Source organism: Ostrinia furnacalis, unplaced genomic scaffold, assembly GCF_004193835.3.
Source record: "Ostrinia furnacalis isolate ACB-3 unplaced genomic scaffold, ASM419383v2 OfSCF2279, whole genome shotgun sequence".
Lineage (NCBI taxonomy): Eukaryota > Metazoa > Arthropoda > Insecta > Lepidoptera > Crambidae > Ostrinia > Ostrinia furnacalis.
Genome location: NW_021132518.1, coordinates 91,788 through 116,809, shown reverse-complemented (window position 1 = coordinate 116,809; position 25,022 = coordinate 91,788). Strand labels below are relative to the sequence as shown.

Genomic DNA, 25,022 nt, shown 5'->3' with positions numbered 1-25,022 from the left:
GTACAATTTACATCGAATAACGTCTTTAATTTCAGGAAAAACCAGCTGAATCTAACAAAACAATAACGTAGTTTCAGTATTTGCATTTCGTATAAAATGTGTACAAACAATAATGTCCAAAAGAGGGGATCTAACCAAACGGCATATTTGCACGCACAACGATGACTTGTGAATTCGCAATGGGACTCTAATTTGATATAATGCTTGCGAAGCGAATATTATACAGACCCGAAAAAGTGATAACAATAGGTAGGGTCAGCTAAAAAAATATTTTAAAACTGGTTCCACTTCACGAAAAAGAAACTAGCACATTTAGCTGTACATAAGGAAAGACCATGTCAAAAGGAACCTAAGAAGCTTCCATAGAAGAGATTGCTCTTGGCAACATACTGAAATGAATAAAGTATGTACAATAAAGTATGCATAATAAAGTATGTACAATAATAAAATAGGTACAGAAACAGTAATTTGTCATCCCCATTATTGATAGAATCCCAAGAACTCTGCGTGCGTAAGGTCTCAGTAAAGTATCACAAAGTACATACTGAATCTCACGAGAAGCGATCCCCGCTACATCATCTCCTACTTTACAATGCATCAAATATCTTTAGAAAATACCAGGAAAAAGAAAAATAAGGTAATTTCACTGTACTTTGACACGTACTGGCCTTATGAAGAAACCGCCCAAAGCAAAAAAAAAGAGAAAAGAAGATAAATATTACATTTTTGACGACAGTACATCTCAATAATAGTTTTAGAGTACATGTAAATAGCTAACCTCTTTATAAGGTATGATAGGCGTTCACGTATGTTTGCTTATATTTTTTGAGAGGCGATAATTTCTGCAACAGTTCCTATTGGCCAGTATTTAGGAGGAAAACGCGAAAGACTGTTTCAACTCGCTAAACAAAATGCAATAAATAAAAAGGCAAGTAACAACAGCAATCAATGTCTTTTGTTTTTGCTACAAGTCGTAGCTGTCATTTTTCAATGAATAAAATTAAATAATAAAAAACTCTTTATATCCTTGGAGTTACACATTCGTAAAGATAAACAAATAATAGTAGGTACCTAGTAAATAATAGTTGAAGAACTACGCTACATCTCATCATAAATAACTAAACACAGTATAAGAAGAAAAGACTAGAATCTAGCTAGATCACTACGAATTGAATAAGGTATATCCCATTGAAGACAAACAAGGAATTTACATATGAAATAGGTGCATAGAACACCGTTGGAGACATAAAATAAATTTGCATAAAAATGCATGTACTAGTTTGATTGTTACACAAATCATCTTACAGAGGTTAGTAACAAAACTGTTAGTAATTGGAATAGTTCCCAACAACTGCCGATTCATGGTCAAGTTCAGATTGACCTTGACCCGAGAGGCTTGTAGTACGCAGGTCAATATATCGATCAGACCTGTCTCCATAAAGCAGGTAGAGAACAGTAAGGTCAGTATTATCAAATGATACTCGAGTATCAATCTTTATTCAGGGCTGATTCAAAGTAACTATACTGGAATGCTGAAATTTAATGAGCTCGAATCTTGAGTTCAGGTTTGAATCGATACAAACGAGAACCAAAAATTGCTTTATCTCTCCGGTAGTTGGCATTGAAACACTTTTCCAGGGTAATAATCAAGTTAAATCTTACCTTCCACCATAGATGTTTATATAGGAAAAACTAAAGTTTTCCTTCATAAAGTAAGTGCGCAAACGAAAAAGGATTTTCTAACAGTTACAGAGTGCTGTTTTTCTAACAAAGAAAAGCTACTACAAAGAAGTACACACTGTGACCAGAATCGAGACGCCTCGTGGAGAAAGTTCAACGAGGAAATTAATGTGGCAGAAAATGAGGAAAACTCGATGGAGAGAAATAATTTGAATCTCTATGCAAAGGTAGTAAAGTCTTGTCAAGGTTGTGTTCACGTTACCATATCACATCAGTCATTGGCAGTTTCATTCTAGAGTTAAGTCTACAATGAGCATGACTATGGACGATAGAATTGGTCCATCGAGCAAAGGACGCCTTAGGCCCAGAACAGATGGTGAAACGCAACTGCAACTAAACTGCAACTGCTAGTTACTTTTGAGTTGCATCTAAGTTTCTGCCATATAGTCCGTTGAGAAACCACACATGACGCGACCAGTTTGAAACTTTCAGTTTCAGTTTCATTCAATCATCAGAAAGTTGCAGTTTCGTTGCAGTTGCGTTTCACCATCTGTTCTGGGCCCTACAGAACATTTTCTGAGACGTGATCTTCATTTGAGAAATCGTTTACTAAAACTTTCATGAGTTCTGCGATATCGCCGGCGCACTTTTGCTTGCTACATTAATTTGGTCATCTCCCGTAAGCTCCAATCGGCCAGAAATATTGTTTTACCAAACCTATCAATATTTGAGTTATAAATGAAGTAGGTTTAGTGATATTCCCATTCCCGTTTGAGCGTGTACATACATCTACTAAAATATTATTCGGAAACCGGGCCTTTACTACTAGCATAGTAGAATAGGTACCTACTCACCAAGAGCATATCGTATGATCAGCTGATTCTGCAGCTCAATCTTGCTGAAGATCCCCCAACTGGACTTCCCCTCAGGGATGGGGTTGTTCCTGATCCAGCCTCCACACGCGAACTCATAGAAGTCGTTGCAAGGATCCTTACTGGTGTCCAGCGCCCTGATGACCTCGCTGGCGGTGTAGATGCAAGAACTGGACAGGCAGACTGGTGATTCTGGAAGATAGAGAATACCCTTTATTGTACACTACTCCATAGTTTACGTACACTCCGCTTTGCACTGGAGAGAAGTCGAACCTTCTTCTAACTCCTATGTTCTTCTGATTAATTTCGTTGCAGATTATTTTGCAGATCAGTTTTTTATGTTGTTTAACTTTGCTAACAAAAGATAATTTCATCATTCAAAATTCAAATCATTCTGTAGTTTCTTCATTGGTTTTGATAAAAAATATATACCAATAACATGCATTTAATCATTACTTAGTTAAATATCTCAACAATGGAAAATAACAAAACCTTGAAAGGAGAAACCTGATTAATTACTTTTTCCTACTCTAACAAAGACTGATTTCTTTCCATACTAATTGAGTATTGTAGACATTTATAATAAACTAGCGGCCGCCCGCGACTTCTTCCGCGTGGATCCCGTAATTACCCCCTTAGGGGTTGAATTTTGAAAAATCCCGTCTTAGTCATCACCTACGTACTAGAAGGAACCCCCATGAGACTCGCACTTGTACTCATGAGTAAGTGAGTCAATCAGTGACCTTTCGCTTTTATAGATATCGGTAATTATGTATACCATCTTCAGTCAGTCCATCTGTACGAGTATCAATCATCTGTATAAGACACATTTTACTACATTTTATGGGTATTCTTATGGCGCAGACATCTACATTTTATGGGTATTCTTATGGCGCACTGAGACTGAGAGCAAGTTTAATATTCACAACATACCTAATACTTACTACGGTATTTAAGATAAACGCGATATTATTTTAATCTTAAAGAAAATCCTCGAGTTTTGACCTTCAGGTTTAAATGGAATGACTTCGCACAAGAGATTCGCTATATTTTCCGCATAATTGTTATGGATGTCACATACTGTCTGAAACCACTTACGTAGATATTATGAGCTTTTCCTCGACTGGTAATCTAAAAAAACCCAATGAGGAAGGATATTTCCACTCATACTTACAGTTGAGTTTATAATTAAAATCCATCCAGTGTCTAACCTCCTGGGGCCTGGCGTCATATATTTATTACATAAAACAAAAAAATATAAATCAACGCTATCTGTTGAAATTTACCAGAACTTTTACGTTAGTTAGTTAGATGGTGCATCTGTCCATCATTCTTAGCTGTGATTGGCTAGTGAAGTGACATTTAAATTTTTTTATCTTTAATAGCTGACCCGGCGAACTTCGTACCGCCTTAGCGTAGAGATTTTCTTTATATTTTTTTCCGTAAGAACCATCCTTGGACTTCCACAAACATTTTAAAAAAAAAATTATCGAAATCGGTTCAGCCGTTCACACGTGATGCCGTGACAACGCGAAACGGGTTTCATTTTTATATATATAGATTGAACTAGCGACGGCGCCGCGACCGGGAACAAGTGGTTAGTAATAATGAATTTTTTACTAAAATATAAACTATTTCTATAAGCCTTTGTTATTATTCGTTTTGGGATTTGAACTGTTTTATTATCTGAGTATCACTGATTGTGGAAATACGTATGAAAACTACGAAAACCATGGTGAAATCTGAATGTCATACAGGTATTACATGAGGTCCCAATTACTAGTGTAAACTGACAGAGCCCAGTGTAATACCTGTATGACATTATACATTTTCTATTAAATAGCATACAATCTGATATAATTTTCTTATTTGTTTCNGCTAGATCACTACGAATTGAATAAGATATATCCCATTGAAGACAAACAAGGAATTTACATATGAAATAGGTGTATAGAACACCGTTGGAGACATAAAATAAATTTGCATAAAAATGCATGTACTAGTTTGATTGTTACACAAATCATCTTACAGAGGTTAGTAACAAAACTGTTAGTAATTGGAATAGTTCCTAACAACAGCCGATTCAGGGTCAAGTTCAGTTTGACCTTGACCCGAGAGGCTTGTAGTACGCAGGTCAATATATCGATCAGACCTGTCTCCATAAAGCAGGTAGAGCACAGTAAGGTCAGTATTATCAAATGATACTCGAGTATCAATCTTCATTCAGGACTGATTCAAAGTATAACTGGTAATACTGAAATTTAGTCAAATGGAATCTTGAGCTCAAGTTTGTATCAAGTTTTGAGATTTTAGTCTTGATTGAATTAGTACATAAAAGCGATCCAAAAATTGACAAATCTCTCCTGTTAGTCGGCATTGAAACTCTTTTTTAATGTAGTAAACAGGTTAAATCTTACCTTCCACTATAGATTTTATAGGAAAAACTACAGGTTTCCTCCATAAAATGCACTAACGAAAAAAGATGTTCTAACAGTTACTGAGAGCTGTTTTTTCAACAAAGAAGAGCTACTACAAAGAAGTTTACATTGTGTCCAGAACAGAGACGCCTCGTGGAGAAAATTCAACGAGGAAATTAATGTGGCAGAAAATGTGGAAAACTCGATGGAGAGAAATAATTTGAATCTCTATGCAATGGTCATATCACATCAGTCATTGGCAGTTTAGTATCTTAGCATCGGTCTACCGAACAAAGGACGCCCTACAGATTTTTTTCTGAGACGTGATCTTAATTTGAGAACCCGTTTATTCCAACTTTCATGGGTTCTGCGATAGATATAGCCGAAGCACTTTTGCTTGCTACATTAATTTGGTCATCTTCCGTAAGCTCCAGTCGGCCAGAAATGTTATTTTAACCAAACCTACCTAAATTTAAAGTTATAAATGAAGTAGGTTTAGTGATATTCCCATTACCGTTTGAGCNTGCAACGTACACTTATCCGCGACGTAACGTAAATGCCTCGCCTCGCAATTGACAGGTGCGAAAGGTGATACGGTGTTGATCCCTTTCCGAGTTGATAAGTCTGCTATGAACTTTAAGGAAAAATATGCGAAAATCGGGTCTACCCAACCCTTCTGGCCAGCATGAGGAGTGTAGACCAAATTCTCTATTTAGTAAATTAGAAAAGCTAAATTAAATAGCCTGATGACAACGTTGATAATAATGATGGAATATTTTTACTTACTTCTGGTCATGGTCTGTCCGGTTGTATTTCTCTATAACTTTCGAGAGATTCCTGAAATAATCAGGAGCGTAGACAACTATTCTTTCATCGTCAGATATCTGCAAAAAAACATTTAATTTGATACCATTTTCATTTAATCTTTCGAAGTACAGTCTCGACAATAGGTATACAGACTACACTTATGGCGAAATAGCATCTATGGCACAAGTGACCACATTAATCCTTCAAGGCCCGCGAATCTAGACACAATAGATAAAATCAATTGTTATGACATTAATTAATGCCGTCTGGGACTCAAGCGGTTAAGTATTAAACCCATCAAACCCAAAGCGGTGGCATAAGACCGCGTACCTACAAATGATTTCTATTGTGTCTCGAATACCAGGGTTTGAAGGGTTAAGTTTGATATGCTGTCGTCATCGTCAACTTACATTTCTATCAACCAGCTTAAAAGCGTCATTGAAGAACATGGTCCAGTTCAAAAAAGGAGCCTCCTTTTGCCATTGCTTTATCGTAAATGGATTATACAGCCCCTCCTCATCCCTTCTGTCTTCAGAAGGAGTGGTGATATTGGCCAGGTCTGTCTCAAACTGGATGACCCTGCTCATCTGGATCCTGGCTTCAGTTTTGTTAGCTCCCAGGAGAATGCATATCCGGGTCATGTAGTCCAGGTAAGCATCGAGAACTTTCTTGTGAGCTGTTTTGTTGAGGTAGTTGTCGCGGGTTGGCAGATTCAGACCACCTTGGTCCAGCTGGAAGTAGATAAAACGTATTTATCTAATGATTAATTACTTTATTCATCTAATGATTAGATTCTAATCGATAAAAAAATACTATTATAGGTGTAAAGTTTCAAAATGTAGTGAAAGAAAGGAAAACTTACAACTATGACGTGCTTCGAAGAATTCCGATCGTCTTCTGTTACTGCCCAGTTGAAAAGACCGCCCAAATTGTAACTGGAAATTATTAAAATCATAAAATAATTAAGTTACTTTTTAATCACTTACGTAGGAACTCATATAGATTTAAGCTCGAGACTCTGGAAAAAACACAGCATAGCTTTTATCCTGGTTTTTGAAGAGGAACACGTGCGCGATAAAGACTTTTTGTGATAGCCCGAAATTCAGACGGGAAAAGCCATAGGAACAAACTATAGTACTAGAGTTTAACTCAGTCAGTGCCTGAGGTACGGGAGCGACACGGGAGGGGTGACATTGACATATTATGACGTGACAGAGTTTACAATAAATCTGAAGCATAATCTGAAGTCTCACTGACCTTGGACGTCTCAAAAATACCCTCTCGTGCCTCTTCCATACCTCAGGCACTAAACCTAACAAATCTATGGGAGAACCGGGTTTGACAAAGTATGTCAATTGATTAGTGGTGTCAATTAGATCTTCGTTAGTTTCAGCCAAATGACGTCCACCGCTGGACAAAGGCCTCCCCCAAGCATTTCCAAAACGATCGGTCCTGCACCTTGCGTACGATATTCGCCCTGACGCATTCCGCGCGATGCCATAAAGCAGCGTAAACATGGTGTTGCAATTATTTTGCTTCGTTGGCAGCATTTAAGATTAATGGGCTTACGTGTTCTGGACGTCCTGCAGCAGCGTTTGTAGATCCCACTTATGCTGCTTCACCATGGTGTTTGGGAGGATATGCCATCCTCCCAGTTTCTTGATGACGTTCACCAAAGGCTTCTCTGCCAACTTTTCGATTGTCTCGTTGGTGTCGATGCAGGCGTCGTAGTAGATCCTGGCTTTAGCTTCTGCACCTCCGTCAGATGTGTTGACCTTTTCTGGAATGATAAAATGGCTTCATCATCATCGGATATTTTAGTTTCTACTGCAGGAGCAGTCCTGGATCTGTCAATAGGCCGTATAGGCAGCGGCCTAGGGGCGGCAGCGTCCTAGGGGCGGCAGATTTCAGATGACGCTTACTCGATTTCAGAAGATAAAAGTTAAATAAAGATCCAACCCCACCCTAGACTACGGGCGGCAAAACTGTAAATCCGCCACTGTGCAGGAGCATGGCCCTCTCTAATTTCGTTTGTTTCAACCGAATGACGTCCACTGCTGGACAAAGGCCTCCCATCACCTTTTGCTTTTCTCACTCACTCTTGCTGTCTTGCTTGATCCTTCCTTGTGATTCGTTTGTGTTTTAGCTTTAATTTTCGGAACTTTATTAAACAAACTTGGCTATTCAAACGGACTCTGATTGATTGCAATAACGACATACTCAGGCTCCAAGGATTATTATCACAACGACGGGTCCTGCGCTTTCTGCATCCTGGCACTTCCCTCTCTAATTTACCAGAGGCAAATAGTTTTGGCTTACACTCCTCATGCTGGTTAGACAATCTGGTATTGCAAATTACATAGATAATATGAACCTCCTTTCATCTGTGTTAGTTAATGCTTTTTTTTTACTTATAATTTAAATTAATTAAAATTCTCACCATTATTTACATCCTTTTCAGTAAGAAAAGTCATCAGCCAATCTAGTTATTCAATCGTTAGTGATTTTAGCGAAACTAAATTAAATCGTACCGTTTAAGTCTGCAGACATAACTACGTGTTTTAATTACTTATAATTTACTAGCTTTCCGCCCGCGGCTTCGCCCGCGTGGAATTTTGTCTGTCACAGAAAAACTTTATCGCGCGCGTCCCTGTTTCAAAAACCGGGATAAAAACTATCCTATGTTCTTTCCCGGGACTCAAACTATCTCTATGCCAAACAAAATCGGTTGCGAGGTTTAAGCGGGAAAGCGTAACAGACAGACAGACAGACAGAGTTACTTTCGCATTTATAATATTAGTTGGGATAGTAAAGACATAACTTTTACCTACATTCACGCAGAGTCACAAACTAAACTTGAAACAAAATAATTTAGAAAGAAAGAAAGNTCTGATTCGATCTCGCAAAGAAACACCAAGCATAGCCCTCTCCGTGCGTGTACATACATCTACTAAAATATTATTCAGAAACCGGGCCTTTACTACTAGCATAGTAGAATAGGTACATACTCACCAAGAGCATATCGTATGATCAGCTGATTCTGCAGCTCAATCTTGCTGAAGATGCCCCAGCTGGACTTCCCCTCAGGGATGGGGTTGTTCCTGATCCAGCCTCCACAGGCGAACTCGTAGAAGTCGTTGCAAGGATCCTTACTGGTGTCCAGCGCCCTGATGACCTCGCTGGCGGTGTAGATGCAAGAACTGGACAGGCAGACTGGTGATTCTGGAAGATAGAAAATAAACTTTATTGTACACTGCGCTTTGCACTGGAGAGAAGTCGAACCTTCTTCGAATTCCTATTTTCTTCTGATTAATTTCGTTGCAGATTATTTTGCAGATCAGTTTTTTATGCTGTTTATCTTTGCGAGGACAAAAGATAATTTTGTCAAAATTCAAGTCATTCTGTAATTTCTTCATTGGCTTTGATAAATTGGTATTTTAATTTAACTTTAAAATAGGTACATTCCATTAACGAGTTAATCATTGCTTAGTTAAATATCTTTACAATGGAAAATAACAAAACCTTGAAAGGAAACCTGATATTAATTATACTTTTTCCTACTCTACCAGACATTTGTCTGGAAATGGATAATAAACTAGCGGCCGCCCGCGACTTCGTACGCGTGGATCCCGTATTACCCCCTTAGGGGTTGAATTTTGCAAAATCCCGTCTTAGTGAGCACCTACGTACTAAAAGGAACCCCCATGAGACTCATAGCACTTGTAGCCCGTGATGAGTAAGTGAGTCAATCAGTGACCTTTCGCTTTTATAGATAAAGATAGACATAGGTAGGTAATTATGTATGCCATCTTCAGTCAGTCCATCCAGATGTGTACGAGTATCAATCATCTGTATAAGACACATTACCTACATTTTATGGGTATTCTTATGGCGCGGACATCTCGCTCGTAATCACAAACATTATTACTATGAAGTCTCACAGTGCGTGTGGACGCACAGGGTGACACACGAACCAATCACAGAGCTCTATTCAACGCTGTGCGTTCGATTTGCTGCTTCACTTAAGCAAGCATCGTTTGTGAATACGGGCGTATCATTTGAGACTGAGAACAAGTTTAATATTCACGTAATGTAATATTATAGAATTTAAGATAAACGCGATATTATTTTAATCTTAAAGAAAATCCTCGAGTTTTGACCTTCAGATTTAAATGGAATGACTTCGCACAAGAGATTCGCTATATTTTCCGCATAATGAAGAATGTTCACTAATTTTGTTTTTTAGCTTTCTGTATTCTCTGTTAAAAATAAAAAAATACACGTGAAAGAATTATTTCGATACGTCAATTAGTTTCCAAGGTATTGAATTTTAAAAGTGCGGGCGGCGGCCGGCCCGCCATTTTATGCGCGTGACGTCATAGTACAGTTACTGGCTCATAAATAGTATGGGTGGAATCTTGCAAGCTGAATTAAGACCCACTTCCGGACAACCAATTAAGCTGAAATTTCGCATACACATGTGATTTAGATGACCATGCAATATTATGATGACATGGAGCTGATCTGATGATGGGGCTGGAAGAAGGCCATAGGAACTCTATAATAAAACTACTTAAATCCATCGAGTTTGGGCTCGTTCGTTTTGTATTGATGAGTACTTCAATTCTATACAGTAGTCAGGGTCTGATGATGGAGCTGGAAGGTAATTCGCAATAAAAAGACATAATCGCATCAAGTTTGGGTTTGGTTAAATTTTAATTTCTGTGATGGGTCTGGATGTTAATATGTATAATAAGTACGTATTTACAAAAAAAAATGTATTTAAGTACGTTTATATCCGTTGTCTAGTGAGCGGACACTGTGAATGTACGTCACGCGGGGTCACGTGACCGTTTGCGGGACTCGATATTTAAGCGAACTTTGAATGCCTATAAAATCATAACTACTTGGTATTTTTGAATGAAATAAAAACCAATGTATTTGTATATGCAAAAGCTTAACTGTAACATAGGTTTCAAGTGATTTTGCATACCTAGTAACATTCTCAATTGTTATGGATGTCACATACTGTCTGAAACCACTTACGTAGATATTATGAGCTTTTCCTCGAATGGTAATCTAAAAAGACCTAATGAGGAAGGATATTTCCACTCATACTTACAGTTGAGTTTATAATTAAAATCCATCCAGTGTCTAAATAGGTCAGTTAGAAGAGCAGCGGAAGGTCGTGGGTTCGAGTCCCGCCTTAGGCAGTTCGATTTTTTCAAGTTATTTATTTAAAATATAACAAAAATATTTATTCAGTAGATATGTAGGCCCTTTCTAGGGCACTTATACACGTCCCAAATAGCTTGCCCTACATGGGCTGATGCTAAGAAGAAGCCACCAGCTTCTAACAAAGCAGCGATTTGATTGACACAAACATTGGTGACCAACTCACATCCACGAGCCAATATTTGATTACAGGACTAGGCCATGGGTGTGTCATGGCAATAACTTTCCTTGCAGGGACAATAGCCTTTACACCCATGACTATAAAGACAAGCCAACAATAAACGTCTAATTAAGAATCTTATCACTCGTCATAGTAAATAATTCCATAGTGGTATTTACGCTACAATCGGAACTAATTCAGTTGATATTGTTAAGTATATTAAAGGAAATCGTTGATACTGAGTTATATGAAATTATTTGAGATACAGAATGCAGATTTGTAATTCAGTAAACAGTTGTAGTAAATTCTTTGAAACTAAATCCACAGGAATCACCTTGATTCTCAAAAATAACACATGTGCTTCGATCTAATTGTTGCCAAACATTCGACTCTACTCGACTGAGCTTCTAAAAATTTATATCTGACATAATAACTAGATTACCAGCAGAGAATCCATAATTTGCTTTATTCCAAGATAATCCCTATGCACGAGAATCGATGGAGCCATAATCCGAAGCCTAAAGCCGCTTAAAACTTAGCTCATGGTAAGCCTTCACAAAAGAAGTACCTAGCAAACAAGTCTCAAGTCTGTTATAGCAAGATATTTTCCCGCTCACTAGATTTTGTAAATAAGTGTACATAAAAACTACCGTAATCGTGTCATCATCATCATCATCTCAGCCATAGGACGTCCACTGCTGAACATAGGCCTCCCCCAACGATTTGCATGTTGCCCGGTTGGTAGCGGCCTGCGTCCAGCACCTTCCTGCTCCCTTTATGATGTCGTCGGTCCACCGGTAATCGCATGTCTAGGCATCTAACGTTATCTCCCAATTTTGCCCATATATGTACATGCTCGGACACACTGCCCATTTCTCGCAAAATTACAAGGATTTAAGCTTCTAATTAAGATATGCCATGTCAAGGGTTTAGGGGTGCGATAAGTATCATAGCTCATGAGTTGGCACTAATTTATTATCAACTATCATCTTCAAATTAGTAGCTCAACATTTTGTGGGGCCGTGCCTATTGTATACGAAGAAATTATGTGGTAGTATTTCGATTTCGTTGTAAAAATACAATACCCCCGTGTAACTTTCACCAGATCAAAGGCCGAGCTTTGTGTTCATAAAATATAACAAAAGAAGAACGTTCTTAGTCTTCCACCAAGAAAAGCTTGCAATTACCTTTAGGTTCTGGTTGGTAGCACGGAGGCACTGGGAGGTAAGACGGTCCTCGCGTGGTGATGAGCATGGTAGCCGTTAGTAGTATGGCGACGAAGCAGACAGCTGTAATCACCATGAGCACCCGCTCTAGTCTCGTTCGCTGGTGCCATCCTATGAACGATACGCCCTGGAACAAAAAAAAATAGTGTAAATATGTATTAAGCGAAATACTAATATACACCTCTAACCGTCAGAAATGGAAGCACATCGCCAGGAGAGCTACCCTCGGAGATGACATCACCCCACGTACCTCGTCAGCGCAACCACGACCACTCTGACAAGAGTGCCCGACTAAGAAAAAGATGAGCGAAATATCACTCACTGATTAATCACGAAATCTCANAAATATCAGAAACTATAACACCTACAAACTCGGAATTTGGCATGTAGGTACCTTATAGGGTGTAGAAATTCCCTAAAAACGTATTTTACGAAACTTCACCACTAAGGGGGTAAAACGGGTCAGCAAAGTCGCGGGCAGCAGCTAATGGGTTACTAAATAAAGATTTTTCAGGTGTGAATCGAATAGCGGTCGTTCGCTAAATCTTGGCCCTTTGTTCGTACTTCAGGCATGAATCAACCATCAGGTAATCATATCCAAACAGAAATATGATTCCCATGACGTACTATGTACACGTGTTATAATTAATATTATTTACTCGTATTATTTAAAACGTGGCAGTTCAATTAAACTATTATCAGCAGTGATTTGATAGTTTATAACATTAGCACAATAATAATACTAGAGAATGTAGGTAACAAAGGAAACATTCTCTCTAGCTTAAAAAGACTTTCAAATTATTAGATGTTTATTAGAATACTAGCTGCCCGCGACTTCGTACGCGTGGATCCCGTTTTACCCTCTTAGGGGTGGAGTTTCGTAAAATCCGTTCTTAGTGAGCAACTACGTTCTAATAGGAACCCCGATGCAAAAAATTTGAGACTCCTAGCACTTGTAGTTTCTGAGGTTTCGTGATGATTGAGTGAATCAGTCAGTGACCTTTCGCTTTTATAGAAATAAAAGCTTTATATAATATAGATAGATAACAATCTGATAGTTCAGTCAGAAATAACATTTTCTCTTCTCATCTTAGTTCAGACAGAATTCAGAAAACACTCGAATGAGTATTATTTGTGTTGTGAAAGTTAAAAAAAGCCCCATCTTTTATGCAAGCAATTATATTATGAAAACTGCACGGAAAAACCCGTGTTATTTCACAAACAAAACAACGTGTACTTTGAAGCATCGACCTGAATGTATTTAAAACTCTAAATATACCGCTAAGTAAACAAATAATTCGCAAAGTACACGGTTACTGAAATAGCGTCACGGTTCCAATAACACGTTTGGATATGCACTTTGGAAATTGCTCGTAAACTTACTAGTTCAATTTTGTCAACATTTCGCAGAAAACTGACAACAAAATGGGCTGACTAAAGATAACACGGGAAAAGGGGGGTACGAATTATTAGTAAAATATTCAAATTCAATAATTTATTTATTGATAAGGTATCAATGAGACGTTTTCTGCCCGCGCGGATTTTCATCTGCGTCAAAGAATTTTCGGCACGTAACGAAATTTCTTATCAGAATAGCTAACCAATAAATTATCAGGCAGACAAAATTACTTTTGTTATACAATATTGCCTAATGTAAAAGTAGAACTCATTTTTACGAGTACAAATAGGGGTTCTAAATTGGAATCTTGGAATACTAGTTGCCCTTCTGGGTTGCGTATGTTGCGATACAACATTAACTGATTGGTTTCAGTAAACGTCTTCATAAAAATCTTCACCTAAATAAACTTATCAACTAACAGTTTATTGAAGTACCTACTTAGTTGTTATAACACACATGGATAAGACACAAATCGATTAAGTTACTGATTCTGAGTCGCTCCTAAAAATTTGGCAACTGCTTGCAAAATATCCCTGTATGATTGTTGGTAATCACCATCACTCACGTACCTAATCAAATATTGTACCTATTCTTTCGCCCAGTTGTGTAACCTACTCAGGGTGGTAGTTTCTCGTAAGCTCACATAGTTGCTCGTAAGCTTCTCAAAAGTTTTTTAATATCCGTTCTTCCTACGAGCGGAATTCAATACCTCGCCTTCGCACTTCAATAGACAAAGGTAGGGAATGGGATTCTTCCTTTTATGGTGGTCACAGAAACAATAGCCAGTATCTCTGAAACTTTCCAATAGTTTTCCAGATTTTTCCACTCTTCCAGTGCAAGCCAAAAGCTTATTTTTTCCACTTTCAAACTAGGAGTCTAACTAGCAATTTTCTGTCTATTTCGTAAACTGATGGTGTTATGAAAATAGGTAAAAACTGAATCACTTTATAGTATCAATTAGTTTCCCAACTCTACCTTGTTAACGTAGCGCTTAATTAGTTAGGTTACTACAATCACACATTCAATTTCAACCAGAGGCTTATGAAACAGAAGTATAATTTCACAATTCTTTATTAATTAGTTAATAATTAATAAAGAATTGTGTAAAATTGTGTTTAGTACACCAACTACCTACCAACCAATACTAGGTACTCTTTCTTGATAGTTGCGTAGTATCGACTAATTAATATTAATTGATTGATAGCGACATAATTGATTGGGCTCAAAGTATAATCAATTTCCTTCAATTTCAAGTTCAGGTCAACTCTCTGAGACAAAAGTGCTTTGCAGGACGTATTTCTCCTCCCCTCAGCTGAAAATAAGTCCACTGCAGTATAAAGGCAAGGCACTTTCATCATCCCGCATATTTCATCATAGTCTACCAAGTGGGAGAGGTCTGCCATGATTGATTGCCACTCTAGTGGCAGTTACACTATGCGCGAAATTGATCGAATCAGTTAGTGTAATTGACATGGCCCGCAGAATCGCTAAAATCAAGTAGCAGTGTGGGCGTGGCACATAGCTCGCAGAGCTGATGGCAGCTGGGGCAGAGAAGTACTCAAGTGGCGACCTCGAGCCGGAAGACGTAGTGTGGGCAAGCCTCCCACTAGGTGGACCGACGATTTAGTGAAGGTCTTGGGAGGTGCCTGCAGGACCGGTCTTTGTGGAAAACCTTTGTTCCGCAGTGGACGTCATTCGGCTGAAACGAACGAACGAAGTTAGCGTAAACTGTAAACAGTTCTTCGTTTGGCCATGCGTCCATACTTCAGGCGCGTATTCGCGCTAGTGTTCGATCAATTTCGTGTAGTGTAACTGCGCCTCTATAGAACTTTTCTACTATAACACCGTCCGTTAAAAGTCCCTCCCACTGTCACTTGCGACTTTGCGAGACATCACTAATAATTACAATAACTGACCTGTCGACTTGTCTCTGGTACCTTTTCCGTATCACTTTTTTTAATAGTAGGGTTGATATCAATAGAGTACAAAGAGGAACGTCTGTCCTTTTCCATGGCTGTGAATGACTGCCGAACTATCCCAGCCCATTGCGTGTGGCCAAGTACCCATTATTTAGGGGTGAGAATATTTAGGGGCCAGAATATAGCAAAATTTTCAAAGAGGGTCAAGGCAACATCATTATTTTGCTTACAAGATGGTTTGCGACATGCGAACATCTCTACATCAGGCCTCCCGAACACATGGCCATTGTGAAGAGTGTAGGTTTAATTTTCTATTTACCTCATTAAAAAATAAAGAGGGTCATCCTACTGCAGTCATCACTAAATCACCTGATGATGATGGTGATGATGATGCACTCGAACCGCTTGCGCCTTTGTATTGAACTGAATCAAGCAAAAAATATACTTTCCGGCTACCCCGAAAAACTCATGAAATTGTAAATAAAAACCGTCAAACACCGAAATCCAAACGGGCCAAACTGTAGTCAGAAGTTAAAATAAGCCAAGTGACAACTGGAATGTAATTTAACGATCTCCAATTAAAACTTTGTCGTTATTAGTTTTAACGTTTTGGGGGCTTGAATGAGGCCTTTCAAGGGCCAAAATTGGCCCTTAGACTAGAATATTGGCCCGCGGTTCTTATTTGGCAACCCTTGTTTTACTATCACCATTCATTCATTATAGCCTGACCAGGAACATAAAAACCCTGGCATAGAGGCGCGTCAATTGCATTTGATAGTGCAACACTGAGTACAGTCGTACCTGTGTTAAATTAATAGGCTAACTTTATGTATCAGGATTCTGGATTACGGGCTAATTTGATATTTTCATAAATTAACGAAAAAATATTATTATAGGTAACCTGGTTTAAATAAATTAAATGAAACCATCAATCGAGTTAGTAGGATTTATTTTATTATTCGTAAATAATCAAATTCAGAACTTGAATATTCAACTGCAATGCCTGCTCATGAACGCTTCAAACTCGGTACTTCTTTCCCAATTCCATAAAATTCAACACTTAGAAAGTGACAAAAAACTTTAAAATAGGCAGTTGAAACTAACCACAGCTAATTTTCATAGTGGACTGTACTATACGATAAACATGTCAGTCAATTTGACAACCTTTGTCGGAAACATTATTCAATGAAAATATTGTCCAAACCCTTAGTATTTCTCTTCGACAAATACTTTAACACATTGTGAACCACTTTTCTTTCACGACTATAAAAATATTTTAGCAATTTAATTCACAAAATCAATTGCGCACATTTAAAATAAAGTTTGTTTACACTTTGACAGCAATTGACTGACATGCAAGGTGACATATCAATGAAGTTTTCAGTTACTGTTGCCATTAAAAGAAATTAGTAGGTACCATTAGTTTTCCGCAACATGGCGAGGGTTTTTATGTTCCTGGTCAGGCTATACATTACTTACTTAAATTAACGCTTTATTAATCTAGCTGTGCCCGTGACTTCGTACGCGTGAAAATAGTTTGAATAATATTTCCCGTATTTGCAACATTTTTCTTTACTGCTCCGCCCGTATTAGCTGTAGAGTGATATAATATGGCCTAAAGCCTTCCTCGATAAATGGGCTATTCAGAACAAAAGTAATTTTTCAAATCGGACCACTTCTTGAGAATTAGCGTGTTCAAACAAACAGTTTTATAATATTAGTACGTATAGATTTCACTAATGGCCTCAAGAGAGAGCCAAACCCACGGACAGTTAATTTTGTAGTATTTGACCTTCATACTTGATTAATTTTGACACCCAAATTCTTAAAATCTTGTGGCAAGTTAATAATGGTGTGACAATTGAAAAATAATACTAAAACAAGGTAGGTATCTACTATCAAAGCTAGACCTAAAAACAATCTAGATTCGGGACTTTCCGATGAAGTTCTAGAGAAGTAAATCTATTTTGGTAGCAATGTGTTGCCGATCGTAACTACATCGTTTCATTAGAAACCTTACAGCTTTCGATTACGTTGGACTGTGGATTAATGTGGCTATACGTATTTATAACTAATATGTACGAGTGTCTCATAAGAAAATCCTGCCAACGGTGTCTGTGACAGGAGGACCTGCATTAACAGACTCGTATCATCCTTAACGTCATCATCATTCAGCCTTTATGAATCCACTGCTGGAACGGGACTATTCACACCTCTCGTTCCCACCGCTGCAACTCCTGTGTGGCCAGGATCTACAGCTTGACCGCCAATAAAAACCCAACCAGTGAAGGCAGACTGCTGGACGAAAGACTCCCCAAAATAAAGCACGATCTCCCGCATTTATCCTCCTATTCTGCCAAACATAATCCAGAGATCATCAGGCCATCAAGTAGGTGATACTTTTACCGACTCGTTTAGGCTAAATTTGCCGATAAGCGAACTTAAATTTATTCCACTTTTCTCATTAAATATTCCTACATACATATGTGTATGTATTACGTACGAGTAGGTATATGTAGATTACTAGACACAAGTAACCAACATACTAATTATAAACAGATGTCTCGGACCAGATTGAAACCGATAAGACATAAATGTATTTACGAGTAATGTAGCAGATATCACTGAAAGGCATCTATTGACTTGATTAGTTCACACGATCAACATGTGGTAGGAATTAAGTACCCTACATGTTCTCAATATAGGTACAGTCAGCGTCAAATAGTTCGTGACACAAAGTGGACAAAAAAGTTGACAACACAACCTTATTCCAACTGTAACTTATTTGTAACAAAGACGTGATGCGAACTTATCTTATTTGACGCTGACTATACGTTCTTTATAAGTAATCAGCTTTTGGTTTGAGCGTGCTCATTAATCCTTGATCAAATTCATTCTTGAGTCGAAAATTGGCAAGCCTTACTGAATTCTCAATTCAGAAACCGAGACTTAGGTAAGTACTCGCAGTTCGTTTCACCAAAGGACGTCAAACTGGACGCTGGACAAAGGCCTCCCCCAAGTATTTCCACAACGACCGGTCTTGCGCTCAGTCAGGCGCGTCCAACGAGTGGGAGGTATCTACTTAGTTATGTAAAAATAGTAAAACCAAGTACAGTGACTGTACTTACCTCTAGGGATGTTGCGGATCCACTTTTTTCCACATCCGCGGATGCGGATGCGGATTTTAAGAGGCTCACATCCGCGGATGCGGATGCGGATGCGGATCTGTACAAAAAACTTAAGTGTTGGCTTAGTAGAGAAAGAAACACAGCCTTATTTATCATTTTTTATTTAATAATAAAGTAGAGAATGAATTACTTTTAGTAATTATTATATAACTTAATAATTAAATTTGAAAAACTGTCTTAAACTACACTTTTAGCTAAATTTTAGTACATATGACAATTAATCTAAGATTTTGGATTCAAAATTCAGTTTTACGCAACTCGTAGGAACGGCCCTTATTAAAGAAATTACAAGTTTTTAAATAGCTACCTATATAATTACCCAAAACTACTATAATATCATAAGGATAAATCAGCGATGTCAGACAATAATAAACGCCCGACTTAACAAAAAAGAATTGCATAAAATATAACTTACCGGCATCATTTTTTATTTTCTGTAGCTTTTCGTTATTTGCTTTTTCAAACAAAGCAAACTCCTTAGCGTGCATTGATTTCAAATGATTTATTAATGACGATGTTGTTCGGCCCTTTCGCGAATATGTTTTGTTACATATTTTACATTGCGATTTCTCATGGTCGTTGTCCACAGATTTGAAATACGTCCAAATTTCACTTTGCGTAGGTGGTGGCATAGTTCACTTATCCAAATAGTAAATAAAACTTTACTTAAGGTACGTAATACGAATGAAGGTATTACGTATTATGTTGAACAATACAGTTAGTTCAGTTCTTAACAAAAACCACAATAAAATCAAACGTACGCTTCAGTTCTTGTCACTTGTCACAACTACTCACTAGTAATTACAACAAAACAATAGCAAGACGCGCCACCGTCACCGATTCACTGAGGTCCAAAAACAAAAATCATTGCTTTCCTATTGGTCAATTAACACATTCGGTTGACGCGCGCCACTCGCCGGGACTGCCCCTTTCTTTCTTGTCGCGACCTGCTACAAATCCGCATCCACATCAGATCCTCGTCGATTTATGCGGATGCGGATGCGGATGCGAATGTCAAAATCAATGCGAATGTTCCGCATATGCGGATGCGGATGCGAATATTCGCAACATCCCTACTACCGACAAAAGGATTTCTTTCTCCACAACTAGGAAGTTCTTGGCCTGAATCTCACCTGATGGAAAGAGGTGATCAGGCCGAAGCTGCGAAGGTGGAAGCGAGCATCACTCGGAATCCTCAACCACAGAGGAACTGGCTTACTTTCAACTGCCGAAACACAACAATGCTGTTAACATTGTTGTTAATAAATATTTGTATCTTAAAATAAGATTTTTGGCATAGTTTTCCCAAAGGATCTCATCTTATTCCAATTACTAAGCCTCCGCTGTCACTCTGTTGGTTTTTCATTAACGTAGTATATTATTATTCTGTGGTATTAAATGGAAAGTTGAAAATTTCGCAGAAGGGAGATATATAGAAGGTATCAACCTTTTAAAAGGTCTACAATCCATAGAACCGTTCCTGAACAAATTTAATGAACACATAAAAACCGAGCCTAACATTAAAAGCTTTTCTAAAGCCCTGAGACAATATTTAATGCTTACATAAATGTTTCTACTCAATTAACGAATATTTAACAAGCGACCAACGAAAATAGGAAAATGTCTAGACACTTATTGTAACTGCTTGTTTTGTTTATCTCTAGTATTAAGTATAACAATATATATTACATAATATGTAATATAGCCACCTACCCTGTTGCAATACCTCCTAGGTCACTTATGCCCGTTTTCACCATAAATCCCTAATTTTTAAGTAACCACTTTAAAAAAAAATCCTGTTATGTGTTACCATAGGGGTCACTTAAAAATTAGGGATTGATGGTGAAAATGGGCATTAGTCTTAAGCCCATGTCCATGTAATTTACAAATTGTCACTTAGTAGGTATGCAATAAAGATTTTGAATTTGAATATTTGTCCGACCTGCCTGATTTTTAGATTCCATAATTACATTATGTTCATTGTGTCTATTATTACCCTAGAAATTGCGTACTTTGATTTTAATCTATTTTTTTTTAGTGATTTAAATTGAACACTTTTGAACTCTCTAAAAATATATATATTTACCAACGTCCTTATTTCTTACCCCTGATTTTGCGTTTGCATAATCAAATCGTCCTTTCCCCTATCCTCCTTTCTATCCTCCCACTCGACAATTTTCTAACGCCGCATATTTCGAGTGATGCTCAAATAGACTTGCAAGAACAAGGGCCTTATTCATGAGCCGTAAGTGGTAGCAGATGGAACTATCTAGTTATACTGAAAACAGACAATAAAGAACAGCTATAGAAAACTAGGCTTATTTTGTTACAAATGATTTTTAAGCAGTTCAAAGCAGATTACCTAAGTATTTGACTGCAGTGACCTGTGGGCTGAGTGTGAGTTTACATCAAAACGCACTCACTATGAAAATTGTAGTTCTTGAAAGTTTCCGTTAGGGGTGCTAATTAATTGATGTAAATTAATTAATGTAAAATTAATTGATGTAAACTCATACTCCGCCCTCTGGGGGCGTAGTGTGAGTTTACGTCAAACGCATTCGATTTCGACAGTGTAAAGAAGTGACATTAAATATATGAACTTAGATTAATAAAACCTAGATGGATAGTCTTCATACAAACGCTTCGTCAAGAGTGAGGCAAAAATCTTATGTCATTAGTGTCAATTTTGTTGGGGAGTGTAGACAGTGAAGGCGATTTTCCCGAAAGTAGGGAAATTTTTAATACGTTTTTAATTATTTTATAATTAACAAAAACAAAACGCATCATGTACTTACTTATTTATTGAATTCAAAGTACCTACCTAATAACAATAAGATAAATCGACAGAAAGATCGATGGAAAGAAAGTGTATTTGTACGGCGAACAATTGGGAAATAAATTTTCTTGTTACTGGTATCATTGCCGTATTTAATTTTTGAAAGCCAAATTCAAGCAAAATACGCATCGAATTGTAATACTTACTTATGAAATGTAACACTGGTCACTTTCTTTCGTTTTTCTGATGTATTTTAGACACCCTTTCACAGCACAAACCGTTTTAATTAATTAAAATTCGTCGGACGTGTTTACCAATTTTTCACTTTGACAGTTCATGTGACGTTTACGGGTGAGCCGTGCCGGCTCCCTAAAAACTGCCTCACCTTTCGTGTACTGACTATCTATCTAGGTTTTATTAATCTAAGTATATGAAGGATTGTACAGCGCTTGATGAACGTTTGATGTGAACTCACACTAAAGCATTTAATTTGCATTAAGCTCGCCTGTTGTACCACTGTATTTTTATGTGTGCAATAAAGATTTTAAATAAATAAATAAAGCCCTCTGATGTCAAAGAAGAAATGCAGTCCACAATTCCCATTATTTCCCTTGGAAATTCTATAGGTAATCCACCGTTCTGGTGGATTTAAAAATGGACCAGAATGGATAAATTTAATAAAAAGACAATGCTTTTACTTATTACCTAGAGCAGCGGTTCCCGAATGGTGGTCCGCGGAACCGTGGGGTTCCGTGGAAAGGCCGCAAGGGTTCCGTAAAAAATATTATCCCACGTTTCGTGACCGACGTTGTTCGCTCGCACCGACTTGGTTACGCACAAGGGAGGGGCAGGGCGTGCGGGCGGAGTAGTTAGTAGTAGGGCGGGTTCCGCTAGGAAAAGTATAATCAAATAGGGTTCCTTGGCAAAAAAAAATTGGGAAACCCTGACCTAGAGAATCATAAAAGACAAATGCCCGTTCGAATGCACAGCGTTGAATAGAGCTCTGTGATTGGTTCGTGTGTGAACCTATGTGTCCACGCGCACTGAGAGACCTCATAGTAATGTTTGTGAAAATGTTTTAAAAGCCCTATCCGGCAATCGAGCCCATTCTCGATTCTCCGAGTCAAGAGTGCAACAATCTAACCACTAAATTAGAGTTCAGGCACGTGTCAACTACTTTATATTCATTCGTGCAATTATTTACGACTCAAATCAAGTACTTATATCCATAAATTCGTTACAATATTGCTACTATGACTAATTCATGACTCTACCTACTCCCTACATGGTTAGGGCTGCCATTCGTAAGTTTCTCCGATTTTCTCCTATTTTAGTAAAATAATGCCCGTTTTCACCATCAATCCCTGATTTTTAAGTGACCCCTATCAAAACAAAATTCCTGTTATACATAAAATATGTTTCCATAGCAGGGGTCACTTTAAAAATTAATAATTGACGGTGAAAACGGGCATAAATCTTAATTAATTCGACAGACGATGACAACAGGAAGTGACAGTATGTAAGTACGTACTTTAAATGTAATTTCACCAGATTATAATCCGTAAAAAACCGTCATAGATAAAAACTAAAAGGTCTTCTTCGATTCTATTTCCCAATTTTATGAATGGCAAGTGGCAACCCTGTCCACACTTAATTAATAGCATAATGTCACGTGCATTATAATGCATTAGCTGCATGGACTATGGACCGAACATTGAAGATAAATTAATCAGTTTAGATCAACTATGAAACCATAATTAGTTCTGCATTCACATACACAGTTAAAATAGTAATACACTCACATACACAGATTGGAATTTTACAAACTCTGGAAGTGGTTTTAGTCTATTCTCCAAAAAAAGTTATTAATTGTTGAATTATGGATTAAAAAATTAAAACAGACTAAAAATCCACTAGGGACAGGAATTCGCTACCTGCACTGTCTTTCCTGAACACTGTAATCCGGGCCTTTTCAAGGCGAGAGTGAATGGGCACTTACAGGGCAGATAATGTACCATCCTAAACTAGATCACATCTCATTTATGAGCAGATGCGATTGCGATCATATTATCTATCTTTTTCTGCATAAAAAATACATTTGTTGAACACTATCTGGACCAAAAATGATGATTTCTCTTTTACACTCCTCCCAATCCCAAGGCAGCATTTTACGCCCATCTTTATTCCTCGCGCACAAACTGCGTAAGTATAAAATTCTCAATTGCTGCCGTTAATCCAACGTTTACGAGTACATCTTTATTTTATTACGTCGTTATCTGGGGGCACGGCAGTGCCCCCACCAAGTCGAGCAAAAAAGCGGCACGGCCGTACCATCCTTTTCTCGAAGCAATTCAGGCCATTTTCGACCGCCTGTAACTTCGTTGTGGATAAAACTAGAANTGGAATAGATATTGATTGAAATTATGTAACCTTATGTTCACATTGTATATTAATTTGCAGTTACCGTAAATATTTTAATTAATTGTTATAAGCATAAAACTATTATGTAACCTTATGTTCACATTGTATATTAAGTTGCAGTTACCGTAAATATTTTAATTAATTATTATAAACATAAGACTAACTAAAAATATACCCAGTAATAAGTATTGTTGGTATTGTACTGAATTTTTAAGTAATAATAAATGTAACCTGTTAAGACTATCAAAGTCTTATTACCTACATGTTATGTATTTAAGGTGGAGGTGTTATGTAGGTACTTTATAATTAATAATATTGCGATACGAGGGTATGCCTAAATGCTTTTGACAAGCCTGTATTTGTAAGGAGAAGCCAGTCACCAAATATACGCCGTTGAGTTAACCTGAGTTTCATTCCGATATACAACAACCATAAATCCCTAATTTTTAAGTAACCACTTTGAAAACAAAATTCCTGTTATGTGTTACCATAGGGGTCACTTAAAAATTAAGGATTGATGGTGAAAATGGGCATTAGTCTTAAGCCCATGTCTATGTAATTTACAAATTGTCACTTAGTAGGTACGCAATAAAGATTTTGAATTTGATATTGAATATTTGTCCGACCTGCCTGATTTTTATATTCCATGTGTTCTTTGTGTCTTTTATTACCCTATAAATTGCGCACTTTGATTTTAATCTATTTAGTGATTTAAATTGAACACTTTTGAACTCTCTGAAAAAAATATATTTACCAACATCCTTATTTCTTACCCCTGATTTTGCGTTTGCATAATCAAATCGTCCTTTCCCCTAGCCTCCTTTCTATCCTCCCACTCGACAATTTTCTAACGCCGCATATTTCGAGTGATGCTCAAATAGAATTGCAAGAACAAGGGCCTTATTCATGAGCCGTAAGTGGT

The 25,022-nt window shown here is 37.6% G+C and overlaps 1 protein-coding gene across 1 annotated transcript in view; it reads right to left on the bottom strand.

The window, feature by feature from the left end:
- Nep3 (M13 family metallopeptidase neprilysin 3) overlaps positions 1-25,022 on the bottom strand; it is a 50,045-nt gene that overhangs the window by 16,473 nt on the left and 8,550 nt on the right. Inside the window, exons 2-7 of the mRNA XM_028307539.1 lie at positions 12,359-12,524; positions 8,789-8,998; positions 7,346-7,556; positions 6,639-6,711; positions 6,187-6,507; positions 5,756-5,853 (exon numbers count right to left, since the gene is read on the bottom strand). Of these exons, the coding sequence (XP_028163340.1) occupies positions 5,756-5,853; positions 6,187-6,507; positions 6,639-6,711; positions 7,346-7,556; positions 8,789-8,998; positions 12,359-12,524 (1,079 nt within the window). The remainder of the gene's footprint in view (positions 1-5,755; positions 5,854-6,186; positions 6,508-6,638; positions 6,712-7,345; positions 7,557-8,788; positions 8,999-12,358; positions 12,525-25,022) is intronic.